The sequence below is a fragment of the Paroedura picta genome, chromosome 5, assembly GCF_049243985.1.
Source record: "Paroedura picta isolate Pp20150507F chromosome 5, Ppicta_v3.0, whole genome shotgun sequence".
Classification (NCBI taxonomy): Eukaryota; Metazoa; Chordata; class Lepidosauria; order Squamata; family Gekkonidae; genus Paroedura; species Paroedura picta.
This window is the reverse complement of record NC_135373.1, coordinates 91,008,877-91,032,500: the sequence shown is the minus strand read 5'-3', so window position 1 is coordinate 91,032,500 and position 23,624 is coordinate 91,008,877. Positions and strand designations below refer to the sequence as shown.

The following is a 23,624-nucleotide window of genomic DNA, read 5'->3' as shown; positions in this document are numbered from 1 at the left end:
AGGCTTAGGGTCTCCATTTGAGAGAAAGGTGGGGTACAAATGAGGCACTGATTTTGACAAAAGGAGTTGAGAACTGGATTGACTATGGAAGGGGGAAAAGGTGAAATGTGAATAAGCCACAGTATAGTTATGTCTGTGAACGCCAAGTAAAGGACAGAAGAATGTTTGACCTAGTGCTGAAAGAAGCTGGATCTATTTGTTCATCAATAATTACATGGTCAAACCAAGATGTTTCATTGTTTTGTCGGAAGATGAAGGAAAGCAGAGGACATTCTTATATTTGCATGCACAGCAATAATTATGCTTTCATGCTTTCTCATTGCTCATCTGGAATTTAAGTGTGGACAAATTAAAGCTCATGGGTGTTCAAGAAAGTTATTTCCTTAGCAGAGCTTTTTCTTCCTTTTGTCCCATAGTGGCAAAGACCCATGGAGATACGTGATCAAATAGCGCGTTTAGTTGTTGTTGTTGTTGTGCAGAACCTCATTGTTTAACTTAATTGTAAAAAAAACCCAGTCCACTGCTGGCATCGATGACCATCTGTCTGGTGGCTGGGAAATTGAAGACAGATTTGGCAGTATGTGCGGTGGCACGCACATCGTCGGGTAGGGCTTTCAGTATAAACTTTCTCCATGATGTGCTTAGTTTTTGTTTTATTTGCAGCATTTTTTAAAATGTAGGGAGTCATGAAAAATGACATTGTACAGTCTGTGTTTGAAGCAGTACATGGTGTTGGAATGGCTCAAGACATTCTGTCATGGCACAGTGCTGCATAAATAAATGTTGTGCCAGTCTTATAGGTGAATCAACATTCTTGTCTTGTGTAAAAAAAGAGAAAGAAAACCATTCTGACCATATTGTATCCATTGGGGTTGTGTAATTAATTCTCTTATTCCAATATTTAATGCAGTAATCACATAGCAGTTCCTTTTACAATGCTTACAGATTTAGATGTCAACTGAATTGCAACTGAGCAAAAAATTTTATACACTTTGAGTCATGCGTGGGTGGGTGAACAATAGACAGCCCGCTTAATTTAGAAAGCTTGTATAATACAGCTTGGCACGTTCCCTCTCCAGATTAAAAGAGAGAGGGGGGGGGGGAGGGAGGGAGGCCCCACACACAAAGTCAGCTTCTGTAGGCAAAAAAGTAATGAATTCTTTCCTTTACAAAGCTAGTACCTGCTTTGGATTGTGAAATCTCTTTTGCTGTATAATTTATGAGAGTTATAACATTGTCCACTGGAAGAACACTTAATCCTCAATTCCCAAGTTGTCATCTAGAGGTACAGAAAGCACAATAGCAGCGTGGAAGATACAGGATTATTTTCTAGATTGGGCCCACAGTTTATTTTTTTTCCCTTTCATGCACCCTTTCCTAGGGCCAAACTGGATATAATGGCACCCACAAGTGTGGCAGCCACAATGATGCTGCAGCCATTCTGAGGCCTTTTTTGCATGCGCAACTGGATTCTGATCATATCCGAATTGCAGCCAGTATCCCTTGAATTCGCATCCGATTCCTGCACTCTGCATATTTCTTCTTTCTGCAGTTTTTCTCCTCCAAATCACAGTCTATTACAATGCATAGTAATTTTTTTTAAGTTTTTTTCTTTTTTGTTTGTGTGCAGTGGTTGGTCTCTGCTCATTGGTCAGTTTCAGGTAGGCGGTGCCTTTTGAAAGATGCTTTCACTTCCTGGTAGCCATCTTAGTAGGAGGTTTCCCTAACTTCATCTTGTTCATGTTCCAGTACTGCTTTTTTTTTTAAAGCCCCAGCCCCCTTAAGTATTGTGAGAACCCGCAGAATTCAGTGTTAGCGTCAGAACTATATACAAGCCTTTCATGTGGATCCCCTGCTGCTACTCCCCCCTTCTTCCTCCCAACATGTGCACCACACCGGGGGGGGGGTTACAGAAATACTCCCAAGGGCTGCTGTCTGCCCTTCCCCCCTTTTCTTCCCATCCTGTCAATTTCTTTTTTTTTAATTAAGGGAACTCAGTACAGTCGGATTCCGGTTGGGTTATTTTTTTAAATGATTCTAGCAAGGCATTGCATTGCTGGGTTTTTAAGAACCCATCATGGAAACCTTTGTATGCTGTTTATATGCTTTGGCTTAGACTCCAACCTAGGCTGTATAGCTCAGCTAGTAAGATGCCAGTCTGAAGATCAGACATTGATGAGTTCAAAACTACCTATGGGTGTTAGTTTTTTCTTCTCACAGAATTGGCCCTGCCAGTTCAGTTTAGTTTTTGCCTTTAAAAAAAAAAACATGGTACAGCTATTTAAAAAGAAATTCATGATCTGATGTTTAGTAAGCACCCGGTACTTCTTTGTGCTATTTTATGATCATTATATACTTTTTGTAGAAGCAGTTTCTCAAAAAATCAATTGCCGTTCTTGTACCAAATCAACTATGCCAATACTTGTTTATGTATTGCTTGTTTGGTGGCCACTTACCAGGATAAAGAAGAGAGGAGCCTGTGGATTATAGGAATTTCTAAGGAGGCATTGCATGACTCCTTTTGGGGAGAATGCTTCTCCTGTCTTTTGATCTTGCTGGCCCTTCTGCGCTGTGTGGGCAGAGGCTAAGGCTGAGAACAGATTCATATGCATTCAATTTATTTTTCATATAGCCTCCTATATTTGAAACAGAAAACTTTGATTAAAGGTGGGATCTGTAGTTGTCAAATCTTCTTACCAGAGATTTTTCAACTTATTATTCTAGAAACAATATACCACATATGGAATAGCGTGAAAATTATCTTCAGATTTCTGAGAGAATATCTGTGGTCCAATATTGCTTTAATGTTTTTTAAATATTTTTACCCATGTATCAGGCCTATAAAGATATTCCAAAACAGGCAACTGAATAAATTATAATATCCAAGGTATATATTTAGCACTGTAGGGATGGGCATAAACTGTGAAAACCCGGTTTGGGTTTGGATTGTGTTTCAAACTTGAACCTAGTCATTCTGCTGAATGGCTGTTTCAGGAAGTATGAGACAAGGAGGGAGGGGTGCCTCCAAAGTCCTAGAGACTCCAAAATCACACAGCATCTCTCCCAAGGCAGGCTACATGCAAGGATGCAGGCTGACACGTACAGATCACCCTCAAGGAGAAGCAGTGGGGAGGGTTTCAAATGGAGAGCATTGATCAGTAAAGTCAAGTCAGTGGGCAGTAAAAACAATCACAGGTCACTCCAAAACAAAAAGGAGACCTGCCTCTCTCTCTCTGTGTGGATGGAATGACAAAAAGGTTTAACCTCCTGCTCCCCCACCCCCAAAAAAGCCCCTCCAACTACTCAAAGAGTAATCTCTCATCTGACTGCAACCCAAAGCATGTGTGTGTGTGTGTGTCTGTGAATGCATGTGAAATAAAATGGAAAGAAAAAGAAAGGGAAAAACACCAAGGAAGCAGATAGTAGGAAAATTCCACTAAACAAAAATGATTGCTACGTGAAGTAGGACTTCAGTTCTGATTTTTCTACCCATTGTAGCAAAAAAACAACTGAAAGAAGAAAACTTGAATCACAAAATAGAGGAACCCAGGCAAAACAAAACTCCCTGTCCCCAGGTGTAAATGATTAAGTGCCAGCTCCCATGCCAGCGAAAAAGATCTTTCTGATAGATCAAATGAACAAATATGCCTGGCTACAGGTGTTTTGGGGTTTTTAAAAATCAGTTTTTAAAGGGAGCACGAACACAACAGTTTAATTGATGGCCAGGGGTGGGAGGAAGCACAGAAAAATATTGCCTCCTTTGTTGCAAGACTGGAAACTTGTGCAGGCAGCACTACCTATCAAGCTTTGGAGGGTCCCTGTTTCCAGGACTAGAATATACCACCCCCACCATTGTCTAGCATTTTTGTGCCAGAGTTTTTCCCGGGTAAGTTTCATTCTCTGAGCTGCCCCGAGCTGCACCCAAAAGATTGGAGATTCCTTTGGAGACCATAAGCATGCTGAATGTCTTCTTGTATTTCCTTTTCCACCAGGTCTCATGGCAATAATTGTTCTGTTGATTTTTGCTACTGTATTAAAACGTAACGTAACACTGCAGAGGAAATACTTATTTTTAAATATCTCTTCTATTTATGACACTGCCACATACCTTATGTTTTATCACACAAGTTCAGCTGGAGGGCATTTTATTTGGCTGCATCACAAAGCCAATGTCGCAAGGCACTGGCAGCTTTGTTTCTGAGGGCTGTTCCATGGCTATATAGTTCCCCAAAGGATAATCAAAGCTGGAGCATCACAGGTTTACAGATATGCTTGCTGGGTTTAGCATCCCTTCCTCTCTGGCAAACAGCTCTGAAGCACAGCACAGCTATGCAGACGGCCAGTTCTAAAATAGAGAGAGGGGTTGGAGTTCATCAGTGTTACATTGTACTCCCATGGTTGCAGGAGCATCTTGGAAAGGGCAGTGAGATGCGGATGAGCTGTACTATTCCTGGGAATTAACCTAAGGAGGTTGGAGGGGATCTACACTGATCTCATGCAGGACTTTGATGTCATCCTTTTCAGTCTGCCAGATTTATGAACCTCTGATGAGCATCTTCCTCTTTTGGATTCTTTTCAGTGTCTTTTACAGCTGATGTTTGACAATGGCCAGGTATGATGCTCTGTTTTAAGAATGTAATTTCTTCTAGATGTTTGACCTAGATTGTTCGTACTCACTTTGAGATTCAATTTGAACTGTTTATTTAATTAATTTGTACCTCAACTTTCTCCTCAATGGGGACCCAAAGTGGCTTACGTCATTCTCCTCTTCCCCATTTTATTCTCACAATAACCTTGTAAGGAGGGTTAGTCTGAGAGAGTGACTGTCCCAAGGTCACTCAGCAAGCTTCTGTGGCACAAGTGGGGATTTGAACTCTGGTCTCCCAGATACTAATCTGACACTTAGCCACTGCATCACACTGGCTCTCCAATGATTTTTTTTTAATTGATAAAGTGGTATCCTGGACACTTTTTCAAAGCCTTCCAATACTTCTGTGTACTGATACTGCAAGTCCTAACAACAACTTTCAGGAAGAAATTCTCATTTGAATAGATTTGGGAAGGATTCTGAGTAGACCTGCTTAGGGTGATAACAGTCAGGCCGATTATGCACTGCAGTGGCCACACCGTGCTGCCGCTGGTTTCTTGCAGTGGAGCAGCATGCTGTGCCACTTCCATTGTTGCTATGAGGGGACCTTTTGCAACAGTGGACCCTGTCCACCCCAGATTACTGCACCCCCGGGGCAGAAAGGTGCTACTGCTTGGGGGGGGGGGGTGTTTCTTCTTTGCACAAAGGCGGGATTGTGTGCAAATTTTTTCATTTCTGCCGGGACACTGTCAGTGGAAAACATGGCCCTGTGTGCATGGGCCTAGCCCAGCATTGGCGCCAGTGGAAAGGGATGCTGAAAAAAAATCAGCATTCCCTTGCCATGGGGCATTGGAGGTCCTAAAGATTGCCAGGGCCAGGAAGGGCCCAGGCCAGTGGTGACGCCTTGTGTAAGCGAGGATTAGCCCTGCTGACATGTTCTGGCCCAGCCTTTTCCCACTGTGCATAATTGGTCTCAGCTATTCAGTGGATTGCAATCACTTGCTTTTTTTACTGTGTCTTTTATCTCATTGATTCACACTGCTTCATATTTAATAACCAAGACAAGAAAAGTATGTTGTTTTGCTCTCTTGACATTTTTCTTCTTCTTTTCTTTTAGTACAAAATCTGAAAGCAGTAACTGCTATCCTGTCTTGGATGCTTCCCAGCATCTTTTCCAATATTAATAAAAGGTTTCAAGCCATGAGTCAAGCTAATCCAATTTTTAGCTTCCTACTTTCTTTTAACTATCACAGGGAGTGAAACTGGCCTTGCCCCCTGTGGCACCATCCAGCAACTGTAAGCAATTTACGCTTCAGTGCATTTCCTTAAATCATGGCACTAAATGTGACTGTCAGACTGTGAAGTTTCACAGTTTAACTGCTTTGTGGTCAACAGGCTTGGTGCATAGGAGATTTCTCTCACTTACACTTTTTTTTTTAGGGATATTTTGTAAAAGATGCAGAACACAAGTAAAATGAAAATATTCTTGTAATAGAAAAATTAATCACTAAAAACAATGCAACTCTTTTCTACACCAAAGAGCTTTGCATTTTGATATATATATATATATATATATATATATAGTAAAAAAGTTATATTCATGTATTCAACACATGTCAGTAGGGTTGCACTTGCCTTTTATACAGTAACACACTTTCTCTGTACTGCTATTCATGGGAGCCAAGGAAACTGCTTGCTTTCACAAGGCTCTTGTTAAAAAGAAACGTTTAGAGATGAATTGAGGGAACCATGGTACCCTAGCTAAGTAACAGATCATCTTGTAACATGGAAGGTTTAATGCTGCTAAAGCACTAAGAAAGCAGACTGTGATTCATATCTCTCTCACACCCTTAGACTAGTTATACATGCTAAGAATCCCTCCAGGGGAGGGAGGGATTGTACTTGCTCAGAGGCAGCTTTACCAGGGCACCCCAAGGCACTGGTTACATGGTAGGCTGAGTTTTTAAAACTTGGGTGGTGCCATGAAGAGAAACATGATGCAACCCACAGGTCTGGGGCTCTATGTTCTCAAATGCATTGGAAGACAGCATGGTATAACCCATTTTAGTGACATTTCAGAAGCTAAGCAGGTCTTAGCTTAAGGTGACCAGATTTTAACATTGGTAAAGCGAGACACTATTGACCGGGGGGGGGGGGGTCTTGATTAAAAATTTGGTCTATATGGAGCAAAAAAGAGTTCATAGAATGCATGGAACGCAAACATATATTGTAATATATTCTTTTTACTTTCAACACAAGTACAATTTTCCAGGTACCCCCAGATGTCCCTCCAAAAGTGGGACAATCTAGTCACCTTATCTTAGTTTTTCCAGATCCTGAAGATGAAGCTCAAATACTTTGGCCACCTCATGAAAAGGAAGGACTCCCTGGAGAAGAGCCTAATGCTGGGAGCAATTGAGGGCAAAAGAAGACGGGTATGACAGAGAGTGAGGTGGCTGGATGGAGTCATTGAAGCAGTCAGCGCAAACTTAAATGGACTCGGGGAATGGTAGAGGATAGAGGCCTGGAGGACCATTGTCCATGGGGTCGCGATGGGTCGGACACGACTTCGCACCTAATAACAACAACAAAGAAGGTTCAGTAATTGGTTGGGAGACCTCCTGGGGAGACTCTGCCAGAAGGCAATAGCAAATCACGTGCTCTTTTTTACTTGTCTTGAAAGCCCCTTGCTTGGGCAGCCATAAGTCGGTTGCAACTTGACAGGATGTACGTATGTACATAGTATCTTACAAAGGAATCATTCTAACTACCACATCTTGGATCAGTTGTAGTGTCTTTCAGGGGGCATGGCTCCAAGCTGCTTGATGCACATATTGGTTTAACATTAGTTAAAGACAATACCTTGATTGTTTTGACTGATGTAGGCACAACTAAAAACAGTGAGGACCTGTAGATTAGACACTGCAGGAGTAAAAATGCAACATAATTGTGTATTTTAAAAAGAACAGTATGAACAGACAAAAGGTACTGTGACGGTAGAATGGAACCTTTTCTACACAAAATACATGAGATAGGTGAATAACAGTGTGATGCTAAACAAAGTTATATTTCTAAGTCAATTAATTCAGTGGATTTAGAATGACGTAACTCTGCTTAGGCATGCACCATGGAATATATCTACCTATCTGCTGACAGGTCAATAGGACAGGGTGATTCCCCGAATAGATAGAACAAACAAAAGCCAACAACAGATGGTCCAGTGGAAGGCCCATGGTTATCATTGTACATTTTATATATTTATTTATATTATATATTATATGCTTTTCAGCTAGGTTGGTTTACAACTCAAATGTGTAAAATAAATCAATGTAAGTTATGATTGGTGTTGAAACTATTTGACTGTTGGAGTAACAAACTTGGAGAGAATCCTAAAGACCTTTTCCACACCAGGAATTTGCCCTGATTCACTGCTCACCTGGTGGCAGGGAAGATTCCTGGTTCTGCATGACATTGGCCAACTCAGGGCCAGCAGGGGCTGGGGGGCCATTGTAGTGGTACCTGGTGTGGATCTATGTCTGGCTCCTTAGAGACTGCCTCCTCCTGCAGTGTCTCTGTTCTTGGCTGTGGGTTTGGGTGAGGTCTGCTGGCTGCCTCTTCCTAAGAAGAGTCATCTGCCTCACTGGGAGAGTTCTGAATAATGTAAAATTCAGTTTGTTTTTACAGTATTCGTTCAGATATAGTTGACCTTGAGTTCAACAAGCAGTTGCCATGTTTTACAGATGACAGCATGTCTTTAGGTATATGCAAAAAAAAAAAAAAAGGACAGTTTTGGATCAGGTCGATTCTGAAGCACACAAAACACCCTTCCCTGACTCAGATTTGGCCAAGTTGATTCAGCTCAATCCAAAATGATTCAGTGCTATTAAAGTCAATGGTGCCATTAAAGTCAATGGGAAATTTTCTCTTCTGTCTATTCCATGGTCTGGGGGAAGGGGGGAATGGTGAGGTAGAGGCACCAAATTTGCAGCATAGTTGTGGGAGTCTTTCCTTAAAGAACCCCCAAGTTTAAAAAGATTAGACCATGGGGTCCGATTCTGTGGGTACCCAAAGAGTGTGCCCCCATCTGACCTCCATTGTTTCCAGTGGTGAGGAGGAAAAGATTCTCTGTTCTTGCCTCATTATTGGAATCAATGGAGGTCAACTGGGGCACCCTCTTTGGGTGCCTGTAAAATTGAAACCATGATACAATCTTTTCAAAACTTTTGAAAACAGGCTCGTACAGCTAAGTTGCAAATTTAGTGCTTCTACCTGAACCCCCCCCCCATTCCTCAGACCATGAAATAGATGGAAAAGGAAAATTTTGGTTCCTTTAAACTCCTTGATCTCTGCATGGTTGAATTGTGCCCAAATCATAGTTCAGCAGTTTAGCCAAGGGCAGAGTCTGCACTTACTTTGTTTATTCCATTGTCAATCCTGTTGAATTCAGATCGCTTTGAACTCGGGTCTTCCTCTCCCCCCTCCTCCCCATTGAAACAGGAAAGTCTTCTGCACGTGGCTAGGGAGGCTCAGAAGGTGGGGGGGAGCCAAGCCTCTTTCTTTCTTTTCTTGAAGGGGGGGGAGGGAGAGGAGCCAGGCAGGGAGCCTCTTTCTTTTCTTGGAGGGGAGGGAGAGAGGATTGAAAAAGGCAGAGAAGGGAGGAAAAATCCAGGACCGTCAGAAGTTGAGAGAAATTAGGGGCTTCTCCATTAAGGCAAGCGTGTCACATGACCAGGTGTAGCCTATCAGAGGTTCTCTAACACGGAGCTTTCTTTCCCAGTCTGGATATTGAAGATTAACAGCACTCAGAGATTTCGCACAATAAAGGTAGGGTCACTCCGGACCAATCCTTCTTGCTGCAAAGGAAAATTTAAATCGCCCAAAATCCAAACGGAAATCACATTCTGTGTAGAGGGCAGGGACTGAATCGATCTGGGGTTGGAATAAAAGCTCCGTGGCTGATTTGAGTAGTTTAACTTAATGGTAAGGTCCATTCAGACTGAGTTAGTCCAAGAATTATCCACATCATCATTGATTTGGGTACTTAATTTGGGTACTGAACCTAATCACATATGCCTACTTGTCTCTTACCAGTTATGGGTAAAAAAAGTGTGCTCTTTCCAGGTTGCATTGTTAGTTTAACAGATTTTGTTAATCTTTTTGTGCTGTTTTGTGAGTAATGCTAAAACACAAGGAAATAATGCTACAGCACAGTGTGACAGGTATTTCCAATCATACAGACTTTGTTTTCCCAATGCATTCTTCTATCATATTGCCCATGGTTATTCTGTGGTATTATCATAAATTGTATTGTTTTACTCATGTCAAACTGTGTGTTCCTGACCTTAGAACCCATTTCTAGAGGTGTCTTGGTAGAGCCAGGATAATGATATGGAAACCGAATACAACATTACATCGCCATAGGGTGTCTGTAGAGTTTATTATGTGGTAGGCCAAAGTTTTTGTGAATATCTCCATTGTCTATACACATTCTAAAAACCATATAAAGCTGTCAATTTATATAATAAAATCTGGTCTATATTTGAATGGGGTCTTGGACATTAGATTACAAAGATTATCCTAACTAGAGGCAAAGCCCGTTGCATTCAGGTGCTAGGACTGGCTATATGACAAAAGCTCTTACCCACCCACGAACTGTTGAGGCCCCAGATCCAAACCTCAAGGGGTAAAGAACTTTCAGGTATGGTCTGGAAATCTGGAATTGGAGGTCATCTGCAGACTCCCCAGGGAAAAATGGCTGTTTTGGAGGGGGGACTCTGCAATGAAAACTCATCTCCAGGCTCCTGGAGATTAAAGGGCTTACATGGAAGGGGGGGAGCTCTGTGGCACTGTGGCCCTGAGAGGTTGCAGGATGCCAGTCTCCAGTTGGGACCTGGGGCTTTTCTGGGATTGCAGGTCATTTCCAGGCAACAGAGATCAGTCCCCCTGGAGAAAAGGACTACTTGGGTAAGACTCTCTGGCTTTGGATCCGAGGGAGGTGCAGGGATGCCAGACTCCAGGTATGAAACTAAGAGAAATGCCATGTGACCATAATTGCTAATAACAATAAACATCAATCAAATAATTCATAAACTTGTCACATTCTTTTCCCCTCAATGAAAATATTTAATTGTTAGCAATATTTGCTTTAAGAACTGAAACTCAGTTTATACGTTCTTCAGTTCAGTTCAATATCAAAGGAAATAAAAACAATTAGATGTTACAATAAAACATGAAAACATTTGTTGGCAAAGAACTTGAAGAGGGTTTCTCGATTACTGCATCTATGCCAGCTTATCCCCAAAACATTCCTCCCTTCTCAGATTGCAAATCCCATGTGACTTACTCATGAGTAAACATCCTCAGGGCAGAGGCCAGCAGGGGACCATTTCTGGTCTTCCCACAGCCCCCCCTTCAGAAGGCATGCAGAGGCTGTACCAAGAGGCTGCTTACTCCCCCACATGTGCTCCAAGTTGAAAGAGGCCAGGAGGCCAGGGCAACTTACTGACAGCAGGGCGTACTCTGAGGCTTCCACTCAGCAAACTTCTGAAACCAACAGGAAGTTGGAAGTGGAGAGCCAGTTTGGTGTAGTGGTTAGGAGTGCAGAATTCTAATCTGGCATGCCAGGTTCAAATCTGTGCTCCCCCACATGCAACCAGCTGGGTGAGCTTGGGCTCGCCACAGCACTGATAAAACTGTTCTGACCAAGCAGTAATATCAGGGCTCTCTCAGCCTCACCCACCCCACAGGGTGTCTGTTGTGGGGAGAGGAATGGGAAGGCGACTGTAAGCCGCTTTGAGCCTCCTTCGGGTAAGGAAAAGCGGCATATAAGAACAAACTCTCCTCCTCCTCCTCCTCCAGGATGCATGCAGAGATGGCCCCAAGAGACAGCGTGCTCCCCCCCATGTCCTCTGAGTTGAAAGAAGCCAGGGCAACCAACTGGCAGAGGGACATGCTCTGTTGCTGCCTTCTTTTCCACCCAGCAAACTTCTGAAAATGGCAGGAATATGGAGAAGGAGAGCTGACCACTTTTTAACCCTTCTTGGCCTAGGGCTCCCTGCTGATTGGGGCTAAACTACCAGGGCAAGCCATTCCTGGCTGAGGGCCATCTCCTACTGGGGGAATATTTCTGAAGGGGGGCTATCAGGTAGGGAGTGAGTAAGCTGCATGCAATTTGGGCTTATTGGCCCTCATTGGCAGAGTGCAATGTGGACTTATTGGCCTTCATTGGCAGAGTGTACTCTCTCCATTAGGTGCACACCCCCAGGAAGGGCCAATCAGGTAGGGAGTGAGTTGTCAATTTGAGCTTTATTATGTTTAGTGATTCTAGAACAGCCTTTCTCAACTTTTGTACCATTGACAAAATCCTGAAGCATTCTTCAGGCTTCAGGAAACCCCAGAATCTATGCAGAAGCAGAGCTGTGTACATGACCACCTGGAGTCTCAACCTTTCTAGGCCCATCATTGGCCATTTGGGAGGGGACAGGTAGATATGACTGTATAGGCCATATTACCCAATAAATATATTTAAAAAATAAACAATTCCACCCATTCAAGAAACCCCAGGGTTTCATGAAAGCCTGGTTGAGAAAGCCTATTCTAGAAAATTTGAAAGGCCTTGTGAAGGTATCTTAAAAGTTTCTCAAACTTTTATAAAAGTAAAATATCTGTCACAGATGAATTTTTCAAATCAGTAGCATAATTTATCAATAGAATAAAAGCATGAAGACATGGTACAAGATTTCAAACAAAAATGTCCAACGATACTTAGCATTTCATTTTACAAGCAAATCGCAACTGTAATGATTTCACAGTGGGCCATTATGTGACTCTATACCTTAAGAACATAAGAAGAGCACTGCGGGGTCAGGCCAATGCTTCATCTAGTTCAATAATCTGTCTAACATAACAGTCAGCTTGGTGTACTGGTTAGGAGTGCAGATTTCTAATCCGGCAGTCTATGTTTGATTCTGCACTCCCCCACATGCAGCCAGCTAGGTGATCATGGGCTCACCGTGGCACTGATAAAGCTGTTCTGACCCAGCAGTAATATCAGGGATCTCTCAGCCACACCTACCTCACAGGGTGTCTGTTGTGGGGAGAAGAAAGGGAAGGCAAATGTAAGGCTTTGAGACTCTTTGAGACTCCTTTGGGTAGAGAAAAGCAGCATATAAGAACCAGCTCTTCTTCCAGTTCCAGTTCTTCTGGAGGCCCCAAAACAGGGCATAGAGGCTGAGGCTTTTCCCTGATAATGCCTCCTGACACTGATACTCAGAGATTTACTGCCTCTGAATGTAGAGGTTATCCTTAGTCACTATGGTTCGTTGCTACTGATAAACCTGTACTCTGTGAATCCATCTAATCCACTTCATGCAATGTCTATGTTTGTGACTATCATTATATTCTCTGGCAGCAAGTCCTGAATCAATTGCCCATCAACTTCAATAGATGTCTATTTCTAGGATTTTGAGAGTGGAAGATAAAGTTCTATTTCTGTTCACTCTATTCCATGCCTAATTTTAGAAACTTTTGTCATCCCCCCACCACCACCATTGTCTCTTATTCTCTATGGTAAACTGATGTGTGATGGAGCATAAGTTTGTTCCATTTCGAATGGCAGTTAATAGAGCTGCTGCCAGTCCCTGCAGAGATTTAGGCATTCCAATTTCCATTCCCACTCCCAAGACATAGTTTAACTTTGTACCTGAGTGGCACTAGCTACAGAATGTCACTTCCTGAAATATTCAGGTTGCAGTTCTTTCTATTGAAATTCTCATTTTCCCAGAAACGCTTTTCTTTAAAATATGAATCCCCCCCTTAGTTTTTAGGAGTTATGATGAAAGCATTTCTGATTTAAGGTTTCTTGAATATTTGATGAATTATCTGCTCCTGAAAGATGACGATTCTCTGAATTTACTCTGTTGGACCGTTTATGCACTCGGAACTTCACTGCCCCAGCTCCCGTGCAGGAGCAAAAATAGGGGGCGGATGAGCTGCACCAGGCCAAATGCTCCCCCATGTGGGCACAGGAAGAGGTGGGGCAACCTGCCACGACTAAAACTCCAGCCTGCAGCCTGGCATGAAACCTCCAGTGCAGAAACGGTCTTGAAGTGTATGCCAACTTTTTCCCATTTTGCTGTGTTACTGTTTCTCTGTTAATGGTAATATAAGCTAACATGGGGAAATGTCTCTACAATGTACATTATAAAATGTTTGCAAGTACAGAGTGAAAGCAAACAGTGACATGCCTACTGTCATGAATTCCATATTTAAACATGCCATAACATGAACTTCTTGTAAATCAATAAGCTTAGGAATCTTCTATGTGTCTTTCATCAAAATATTTTTCTTTAGACCATCTTCTTTTGATAACGCTAGTCTTTAACTTGGAATGCTTTACAGACTGTTTACCTGTTACTTGTTACTTGCAGGTAGGGGTTTTATATGGTGCTTGTTTGGTCTGGGGGCTGCAGAAGATACCACAGACTATGACACGTTCACAACTATGAACGTGTCTATGACACGTTCACAGACTATGTTCACAATGAGCACAGGAACAAACATGCAACATGTAAATCCATTCAGTCTGTTTCTTTTATTTTGAAGTTATCAGCTTGAAGAAGTAGTAGATGGTGGGAGGACCAATCTTTGCTATTTCAGAAGAGACACCAAAAGTTATCTATGTCAGGTGGGTAGCTGTGTTCGTCTGAAGCGGCAGAGCAAAGTTTGGGTCCAGTGGCATCTTTATGACCTTCCAGGTTGAGGAAATCCTGTTTTGCTCTATCTGGGGAAGTGTGCCTTCTGCACATGAAAGCTTATAACTTGAATGAAATGTTGTTAGTCTTAAAGGTGCCGCTGGACTCAAACTGTGTTCTGACAATTATCAGAAAAGAACATTTAAAATACATATCACAATGCTGTACATTAAATAATAATTGTCCAAATGAAAATAGATGGCTCTTCCTCAAACTCTTTAGAGGGTATTATACAAGATAGGGATAATGTGTCTGTAATGAAATCACATTGTAAGTGGCTTTTCATGTTAAAGGATTTATTGTCTTTCAGTCCATTTCCTCATGCTGTTTTAAACTTACAGTTTTATTGTAATGTGCACAGTTTCTACTATTGTTCTTCCTTCTTAAAGCAAAGCCCAAACCATTTCTTTTTCTTTTATTTTGGAAAGGTTCCACCAAATTTTAATATTATTGCATTTTTTTCTAAAGTAAATAATATATACAACATACATGTCAAATGTGACCTTTTATGATAGGTTTGAGTCTATGCTAGATTTACATACATATGCACAGAAACGCCCTCATGTAAAATCACTTTTTATCAAAATAGGCTAGGAAACATCTATTACTGAAAATGAGCAGAGGTTGTTTGCACAGAATAAATGACATCTTGCTCTGTGAGCATTATATTTGCGATAATTAATTTGGTTTGGTTTTTAAAAAATGGGGGGAAACACGGAGTTTTGTAATACCTGATACACAGTTTTTAATTGCTGTAAGTATTTGGAGTAATTCATTACCAGGTCTACAGATCTCAGATAAAGGGCTTATCACAGGTTCCACACATGTATTTAAGATAAGACCTGTTAGTAAGATTTGGAGATTAGTCTCAGTTACTAATTTATCCACTTCTAGGCAAATTAGCTTTTGGACTTGAAAGATTATATGGCTTATATCCGTTTGTCACCAAAGATAAACATTCCCTTACAATAAAAGGAAATTCCCTTTATGTTGTATGGCAGTGAACAGAGTTAACACATTAATTGTAAATGTTGGCTGCACTCCAGTTAAACAAAAATACCTGGATATAATTCCAGTGTGTAAAAAAATGTAGCAGTAGTGGAGATCTTGATGTATTAAATTAAATAACTGTAGATGTTTCTTGCTGTATTTCCTGATCTCCAATATGTATTCATATTTGCAGTTCTCTAAAATGTGACTTCATATAACTGTGCAGTTAGAGAACCTCTGTCTTGAAGGGGAAAATTATTTTCCTTTGTTCTTGATATAAATTTTACTACTTGAAGTACAGGAAATATTACTACTTGAAGTATGGAAAGTATTACATATTCTCTTACAAAGTATGACATAGTTACACAGTCACTAGAAAGATTTTTGAGGGGGTGGGAATATGAAGAACTGAAAGGGAGAAGGAATTCTAAAAATAATGGTCAAAAAGTTAAAAGATTATTCCCAATAAAAATCATAATAACTGAAATTGCTTGCAGATATTTTATTTTTGAACTTATGAGTGAAATGTATTTTCACTCTTTCCTCCTTTAAAATGCTTTAAAATAATTACCGTATTTGCCGGCATATAAGACGACTGGGTGTATAAGACGACCCCCCAACATTTCCACTCAAAATATAGAGTTTGTTACATTACATTACAGTACTATGGGCCACTATGGGCAGCTATGTCTATCCCAACTGAAGTGCACCCGGCGTATAGGACGACCCCTCCACTTGGAGGCATGTTTTTCAGGGGGAAAAAGTAGTCTTATACGCCAGCAAATACTGTATATAAGACATCACCACCCCTGCTTTCAGACTGGAGCAGCTCCTGCAGTGGCTCTTAGCTGGGCTTCATGGGACACTTAAGCTTCCCAGGCTTCTTCAGTCTACAGTATTAGGAAATGATTACTCCTGTGTACTGTCGACACATGCCATTTAGAGCTTTTGTCGCCACCTGCAGAACCCTTATCTTCTGCGGCATATTAAAAGAACCAGCTCTATGTTTTGAAATATACATGCCAAATCAAGAAAGTATAAAAGCTTGTTTCAGCCTGTACAAAATAATGTCTATGGAGATAAAAACAGAAGTTCAAAATCTGAAGCTAGTGAGCTTTTGGAATCTGATTGGGTCTAATGTAAGGACTTTTTCACTAGACTTAAATGGTTGAAAGGAAAGTCAAGGAAAGCTTTAAACAGGGTGTATGTGTTTGCAGGTGTTTCTTCTCCTCATATTGTCTTGTGGTCCCCCTGGCCAAGGTGACAGTCCTCCTGCCTGTGCTGCCCTTCTCTCAAGCCCAGTCATGGGATCTAGACATGATGATGACTGCCACAGCCACCTGCTGTGGTCTCCTCCTCCAACTATGGTCTTCTTCTCCCCTCCCAAATATAAATGAGCAAGGGCGACAGCTCATTAGTCTGAGCATTTCGTCATTAAATATTATTGAAGGGTTTGCTTTTGTCAGCTTGCTCTTTTCCTCTCCTGGGTTCTTGCATCTGTCCCAGGAGAACCTAGCCACACTGATCTATGTCACCTCTAGGCTGGTTTTCTGTAACTAACTCTAGATGGACCTGCCCTTGCCTTTGACTAGGAAATTACAGCAGGTGCAAAATGTGGCTGCTAGGTCTTCACTAGGACACTTTGGAAGACCCATATCTAGCATGTGTTGAGGCAACTGCATGGGTTACCATTTTGATACTAGATCAAATTCAAGGTTTCAGTTTTAACCTTTAAGGCCATCTGGGCCCAGAGTATTTAAGGGACTGCCTATGCCCCATGCAGTGCTGTGCACTCAGCAAATGCTAATAAGCTGGAGGTCACTGGCCCAAGTGATGTTACTTGGCCTCGACCAGGGTCTGGGGCCTTTTCTGCCTTGGCCCCCACCTGGTGGAATGAGCTCTCAAGAGAGATGAGGGGCCTGATGGTGCTGTCGAAGTTCCGCAGAGCCTACAAAATGGAGCTCTTCTGCTAGGCATTTGATTGAGGCCGAGTGGACCAGAATATCTTGCCTCTCCTTTGAATGCCTGACTGGAACAACAACCTAGAGATGGCAGCCAAGGGGTGGAGGGATAGGATTGAACTGGTGAAGGGTGGCATGGGTAAGTGGAGTTAGGGTATACATTTATTGTAGGGTATACATGTAGGGTATGCATGTATTGTAAAACAGTATTTTTACTGTTTTAACCATTGTTGTAAACTGCCGTGAGCTGGCAAGTCCAGGAGTGGCGGCTAAGAAATTTAAATGATGATGATGATGATGATGAGATACTGGCTGCATTGGGGCAAACTGAGTTGCTGAGCATAGAAATATAGCATGCACCATCCACTGGTTTCATATGACATTTAAGAGAAGGGAAACACTTTCCCTCCCACCCTAGCAGTTCAATCAATTAATGTGGTTTAAAATGCTTGGGAAATGTGACTTCCCCAGAGAGGATGCATTTGTGGGATAAGTAGCCACTGTGCATTCTTTCCTGACATTAAAAGAAAAAAAAATCCTCTGGAAATCTCTCAGACTAGTTCTGGGATACTCGCATCTGTTTTCATCATAAAACCCATTCCCTTGACCTTTTGCATGCACAGCTGGAAAAAAGTGACATTGTTATATCTACCATGAATATGGATGTTCATTCTGTTGTGGGAAACTATCAGGCCCTTAGTTCATTAAACTTCTTAGCAATTATTGTGTGTGGATGTTTTTTATGCACCTCTGATGAAATAATATTGACGGTAACTGTCTTGTATCAACAAAACCAGTATGTGCAACCAGAAATGCAGTGGTTACAAATTGTACTGAATTGTACTGAATAGCTGCTTGCAGCAGCTACCAGCATTTCAGTTTCAAATACACATGTTGAAACCATGTGTTTAATTCCTAGCAGTCCAAAAATCTTTTTTTTGGAGCAGTTTTGAGAAAGTGCCCCATGGAGTTGCAAACAGTTAATTGACAGCAGACACTTTGCGCTTTCTCTCCCGTGGCCATGGATGTTAGGAAGGCTCTTCTGAATACTATTATTAAGGAAAATAAAGAATTATACAGTAGTATATATGATTGTGATTTGTGCACCCAGTATGTGCTTACTCTAATGTGCTTGTCGAGTATGCAGGGAGTGCCTTTGGTAGGGGAAGAAGAAGAAGAAGAAGAGTAGGTTCTTATATGCTGCTTTTCCCTACCTGAAGGAGGCTCAAAGCAGCTTACAGTCGCCTTCCCATTCCTCTCCCCACAACAGACACCCTGTGGGGTAGGTGAGGCTGAGAGAGTGGTGATATCACTGCTCGGTCAGAAGAGTTTTATCAGTGCCGTGGCGAGCCCAAGGTCACCCAGCTGGCTGCATGTGGGGAACGCAGAATCGAACCTGGCATACCAAATTAGAAGTCTGCACTCCTAACCACTACACCAAATGGGTCAGCATCTGGGACGCTAAATCTTTGGAACCACTCACTTTTCAGTGTTATGGGTCACTTATAACGTCTGTGTGTGGCTTTCGTTTTCAAGTTCCAGGAACATTCTTTTGGAATGGTAAATGTTTGCATCCTTCAATGTGTGGATGCATCTTGAACATTTCTGTGAATGTCTTCACAAGGAGGATATAACTTGTTGCCCAGCCTAACCCCAAATATAGTTTCAGCAGCCTGGCAGTGATTCCTGCAAAGCCAGCAGCTTCACCAATGCCCATAGCAATCAGGATTGCCGCCAGGGCTTTGCAGCTTTTTCTGATGGGCAGCTGAGTCGTCTTCAGTGTAGTCACAAGCCCATGTGCGCGTGCAGATGGCGTGATGTACAGTGCCTTGCAGGAGATTTTAACCATGTGTACCAGCCCTGTGGGCTCTGGCCAATCAGCACATTGGCTCAATGTGTTTTTGCCTTTTCCTGCAGCATTTTTCCTAGCTCCGTTATGTGAGGCAGCCCATGTTGCTGGATTGAATAGCTTTATTAGGGCAATCTGAAGAAAAGCTGGGCAAAATAGCTTTTTGATTTCCACCACATTTGTGTTTCTAGGAATGAGTGCTCATATGTATGCATGTTGTGGCTTTATAAGTTGGAAAACCATAAAACTTTGAGGGGAAGAAAGCCCCTTCCCTCACACACTGTCCCCTCTCTTCCCATCCTTTGCTCAACTCCCTTTTGGGCTAGTCACAGTTGTCTCAGAGCTCTCTCAGTCTCATCTGCCTCACGGGGTGTCTATGGTGGGGAGAGTAAGGGTAGGCAATTGTAAGTCGCTTTGAGACTCCTTCAGGTAGTAAAAAGTGGAGTACAAAAACCCCCTCTTTTTCTTCTCTCCCCTATCTTCCACTCTGTCCCAGTTCTTTTTCCACTTTCTTTCCTCCACCTTATTTTCTCCTCTGTTTCCCTAACAACAACAACACTTTCTCTGTTTGTCTCTCCTGGCAGCCCCAGCCAACTCTCACCTTTCCTGTTTTATTCACTCTCACCACCAGTCTTCCTGTAGTATCACCCCCCCCCCCCGTTTTCTCCTTTTGTCCTCCAGGTTTGAAGAAAAAACAGAAAAATTTACCCTCCATCCCAGTTCAGTGCATGCCTGGCTAACAGCCAGAAAAGCACCATGCTTTCTGTGGAGGTGGTAGAAATGTGGACCAGAGAGCTGTAGAGGGACAGCACTGCAGTCATGCAGAGGAAGAAAGAGACGGTACTTCCCCTTCCTCTCCCATCTGAGGTAGCAGTGATGCAGATTAGTTGGCGAGTGGGCAGCCCACCGATCCCCACCTCTTCAAGTCTTGCAGATCACCTGCTCCTCCTCCTCCTTCCTCTTCTTATAAATGAAATTGAAGGTCTAGTACTGAATGTGTGCAGCATACATATCACCTATTATCCTCAGTATGAGTTCAGGTGTAAGCACAATGAGAATGCAAAGCAAATAGCTATGGAATCTTCACATATAGAAACAAAAGCCAGATGTGTATGACAGTCAGTCATTTTTATTCACTTTAGTGTACTAAGCAAGACATCTGCGATATATTAGAGAAATTTGCTATTAATATAGGGAATTGCAATTTTGAAGGAAGGTGTGAAATTCCTTCCTAAAATCTTGCTTATACGCTTAAACACTTCTGTGCACTTTCCTCCTGTTCTACCTTTTTCCTTGAAAGAGTTGGCTGTGAATGCTTAAGAGTCAAGGGTAAATTGAGGTGAATGCAGCATGTGTTCACTTTGCAGTTTGCATGCATATACACCTCCAAGTCAAATCCAATCATACTCAGAAAACTTGATTGAGTAAACTAAGCCAACTTTTTTCTATGCCAATTTCTGTTTTTATCTGAGGAAACACCAAAATGGTGAAGTACAGGAACAGAGCAAGTTTTTTTCCTCCACCAGGCAGATGCATTTCCAGGAGAGTGAGGGCTTTCACCTTGAATTCTGCTGAAGCTCCAATTGTACATTTTCTCTCTACTCCTTTTTATTATTCAAGTCCTAGCTAACCAAGTTCCAACATGGTCCTGTTCTTTCCATTCCTGAAGAAGGCTCTGAGGACATGGCACACGTATGTATGTATGTATGTATGTATGTATGTATGTATGTATGTATGTATGTATTTTATTATATTTATAAACTGCCTTCCCTTGTGGCTCAGGGTGGTTTACATAGAACATAGAGATAAATACAGTATAATTCAATTACTCAAATACATCCAATAGTTTCAATACCAGTTCCATAACTTTTTCATAAACAATTCCAATACTAAATATAACAACATCAACCTGTTAACTACGGTCTGATAGGTTGGTCTATTCAGGGTTCCATTTATGAAGAGGGATTTTGAGGGTGCAGCAGATGTTTTTGGTTTGGTCAGCCTCAACCAAATGCCTGGCATAAGAGCTCATATTTACAGGCCCTGCGGAATTGTAATCTCTTTTAGTCATGGATGTTCAATAGGCTACACTTGGTTTTCACACCAGACATCAGAGGCTACAGTTCTACCCTTGGGTGTTTCCATACCAGCAGTGCCATTCTGAGCTGCTGCCAGTACAGTGCTGCGGAGATGCATGTCCATAGCATACAGAGTCCCCACGGAGGATACATTTCAGTGCCGGATCATCTCCAGCACAAAAATGTGTCCCATGGGGGACAAATTTCAGCAGGGCACCCGGTGTTCCACTGAGAGGAGTCCCCTCAGGAAACATGGTAGTGGCTGGTATGTTCTGCTGCACAGTGGGTGGTGTGTGTGTGTTGTAGTTAGATGTATGGTAGGATTGCATTCTAACTTCCTGCAAACAAAACAAACAATGCCCTGGTTCAGCCTGCAGCACCAGCACAAAGCCATCCATGGCATTGTTTGTCCCCCGCAGGCCTCCGTAGGGCCTGCCACAGGACAGGCCCAGTTGGCCCATGCAGCACCATAAGAGAACATGGAAGAATCTGTGTTCCCTTAGCACGGGGCTCCTGTGCAAGACCCAGGAGAACGGTGGCCTGGTGGCAATGTCATATGGAGACAGGGATTTGTCCCGCCTCCACATGGCTGCCCTTTCACCCTTTTTTGCCTGTTCGGAATCGGCACTTGAGTCTCTAACTGACCACAGGAAACAGTCTTCACTGGAGAATCTGTATGTGCTGTGTTTATGTGAAGCACCGCATCTTGGGCAGTAGCTTCCACACAGTTTTAAATGGCATCCATGTGGCACTGATATCATAAGAAAAGGGCCCTTGAGAGACACAAAAATAAGTTGTCTTTTAACCCCTTTCATGTTACAGAATTTTATGTGATCTTGCTATCTAATACTCCTTATAAATTCTATAAATACAGGAGGCAGAAAACTTAGGTTTATGAAAGACTGCCGTGATTATTCTTTGTCTGCTGTTTCATAGCATGGTATATTACTTATGTACATTATAAAACATTCTTGTTCTACGTGGTATATACGCTTGCATGTTTGTGCAAGAATTACGACTGAATCTCTGGGTTGGGTATATTCTGACAGGAACGTAGTAGCTAAACTGTTTTTTCAGTAATTTGGAAATTGTATGTGAGAACAAACAACACAACCCCCCTCTAGATTTATATTTGTAGCTGTGCTGCTGAACATATAAAGTTGCTTTATTAAAGTAAGACTGTTTGGCCATCTAGCACAGTATGGTCTTCTCTACTTGTCACTGTTGTTGAGAGTCTGGGCAAAGACAGCTGTTTCCCAACATTTGCTTCTTGAAGTCCCTTCGGGGTGCCCAGAGGGACCAGGGACTATTGTCATTGATTGGCTGGCAGGCACTTAGGGTTACAAAAAACAATCAAGCAGTTTCTTCAGTCTTCAGTATAAGTACAGAAATCACAAAGAATCCTGAAAAGGGACTGAATAAAGTACAATAAATATAAATGGTAAGCCAATAACAAAAGGTTATTGTCTATTTTTTTGATTTGTAGTCTTTCAAAATATTTTCCTCGGTGACAAAGACATCACAGGAGGTCTAATAGACCCTGGAGTAAATTTTAAGCAGTAAACACACATTTCTCAAAAGTGATATCATAGAAAATACCTACAAACCATGAGTTGCACTTTTACATAATTCTGCACCCAAGGGGACCTGCTTTCAGAATGGCAAAAAAGCATAAATAGAAGCATAGGATATGGCATTATACTCTGCAGAGGTCCCTCACCAGACTTGACCCTCCCAAATATCTGTAGATTCCTAACCTGGAGCTGGCAACCTGGCTTTCACTACAGTATATGGATTCCTTAGCAATTCTCACAGCTTGTAGTACAGTAATAAAGGTAAAGGTAAAAGTATCCCCTGTGCAAGCACCGGGTCATGTCTGACCCTTGGGGTGACGCCTTCCAGCGTTTTCATGGCAGACTCAATACGGGGTGGTTTGCCAGTGCCTTCCCCAGTCATTACCGTTTCCCCCTCAGCAAGCTGGGTACTCATTTTACTGACCTCGGAAGGATGGAAGGCTGAGTCAACCTTGAGCCGGCTGCTGGTATTGAACTCCCAACCTCATGGACAGACAGCTTTAGACAGCATTTCTGCTGCCTTACCACTCTGCGCCGCAAGAGGCTCTAGTACAGTAATACCTATTGCTAAATCATTTAAATAGTTTCATTTATTTCAGTAATCCCTGTAACATTGTGTAGAGTAGGCCAGTTATATTGGCTCAGTATTTCAGATCATCATGTGATGACTTGGGGTGGGGGTGTGAAATATTCCAGAATGTGTTTGAAATATTAAAGACTTCCGTGTTTTGAGTGTTACAAAATTGTCATTGATATACAAATACACTGGTAGTCCTACCTATTTTTGCTTTATGATATTGTTTCTGTCAGTCAAATATCTTTTTTTACAACA

The 23,624-nt window shown here is 42.1% G+C and overlaps 1 protein-coding gene across 5 annotated transcripts in view; it reads left to right on the top strand.

Annotated features, from left to right (window-relative positions):
• KITLG (KIT ligand) overlaps window positions 1-23,624 on the top strand; it is a 76,762-nt gene that overhangs the window by 9,023 nt on the left and 44,115 nt on the right. For 3 of the 5 annotated variants that reach the window (XM_077338997.1, XM_077338994.1, XM_077338993.1), the window contains exon 1: window positions 4,580-4,612. The exons of the other annotated variants lie outside the window; for them this stretch is intronic. In XM_077338997.1, the coding sequence (XP_077195112.1) occupies window positions 4,595-4,612 (18 nt within the window). In that variant the 5' untranslated portion in view covers window positions 4,580-4,594. Of the gene's footprint in view, window positions 1-4,579; window positions 4,613-23,624 lie in introns of those variants that run through there. 5 annotated transcript variants of the gene reach the window in all.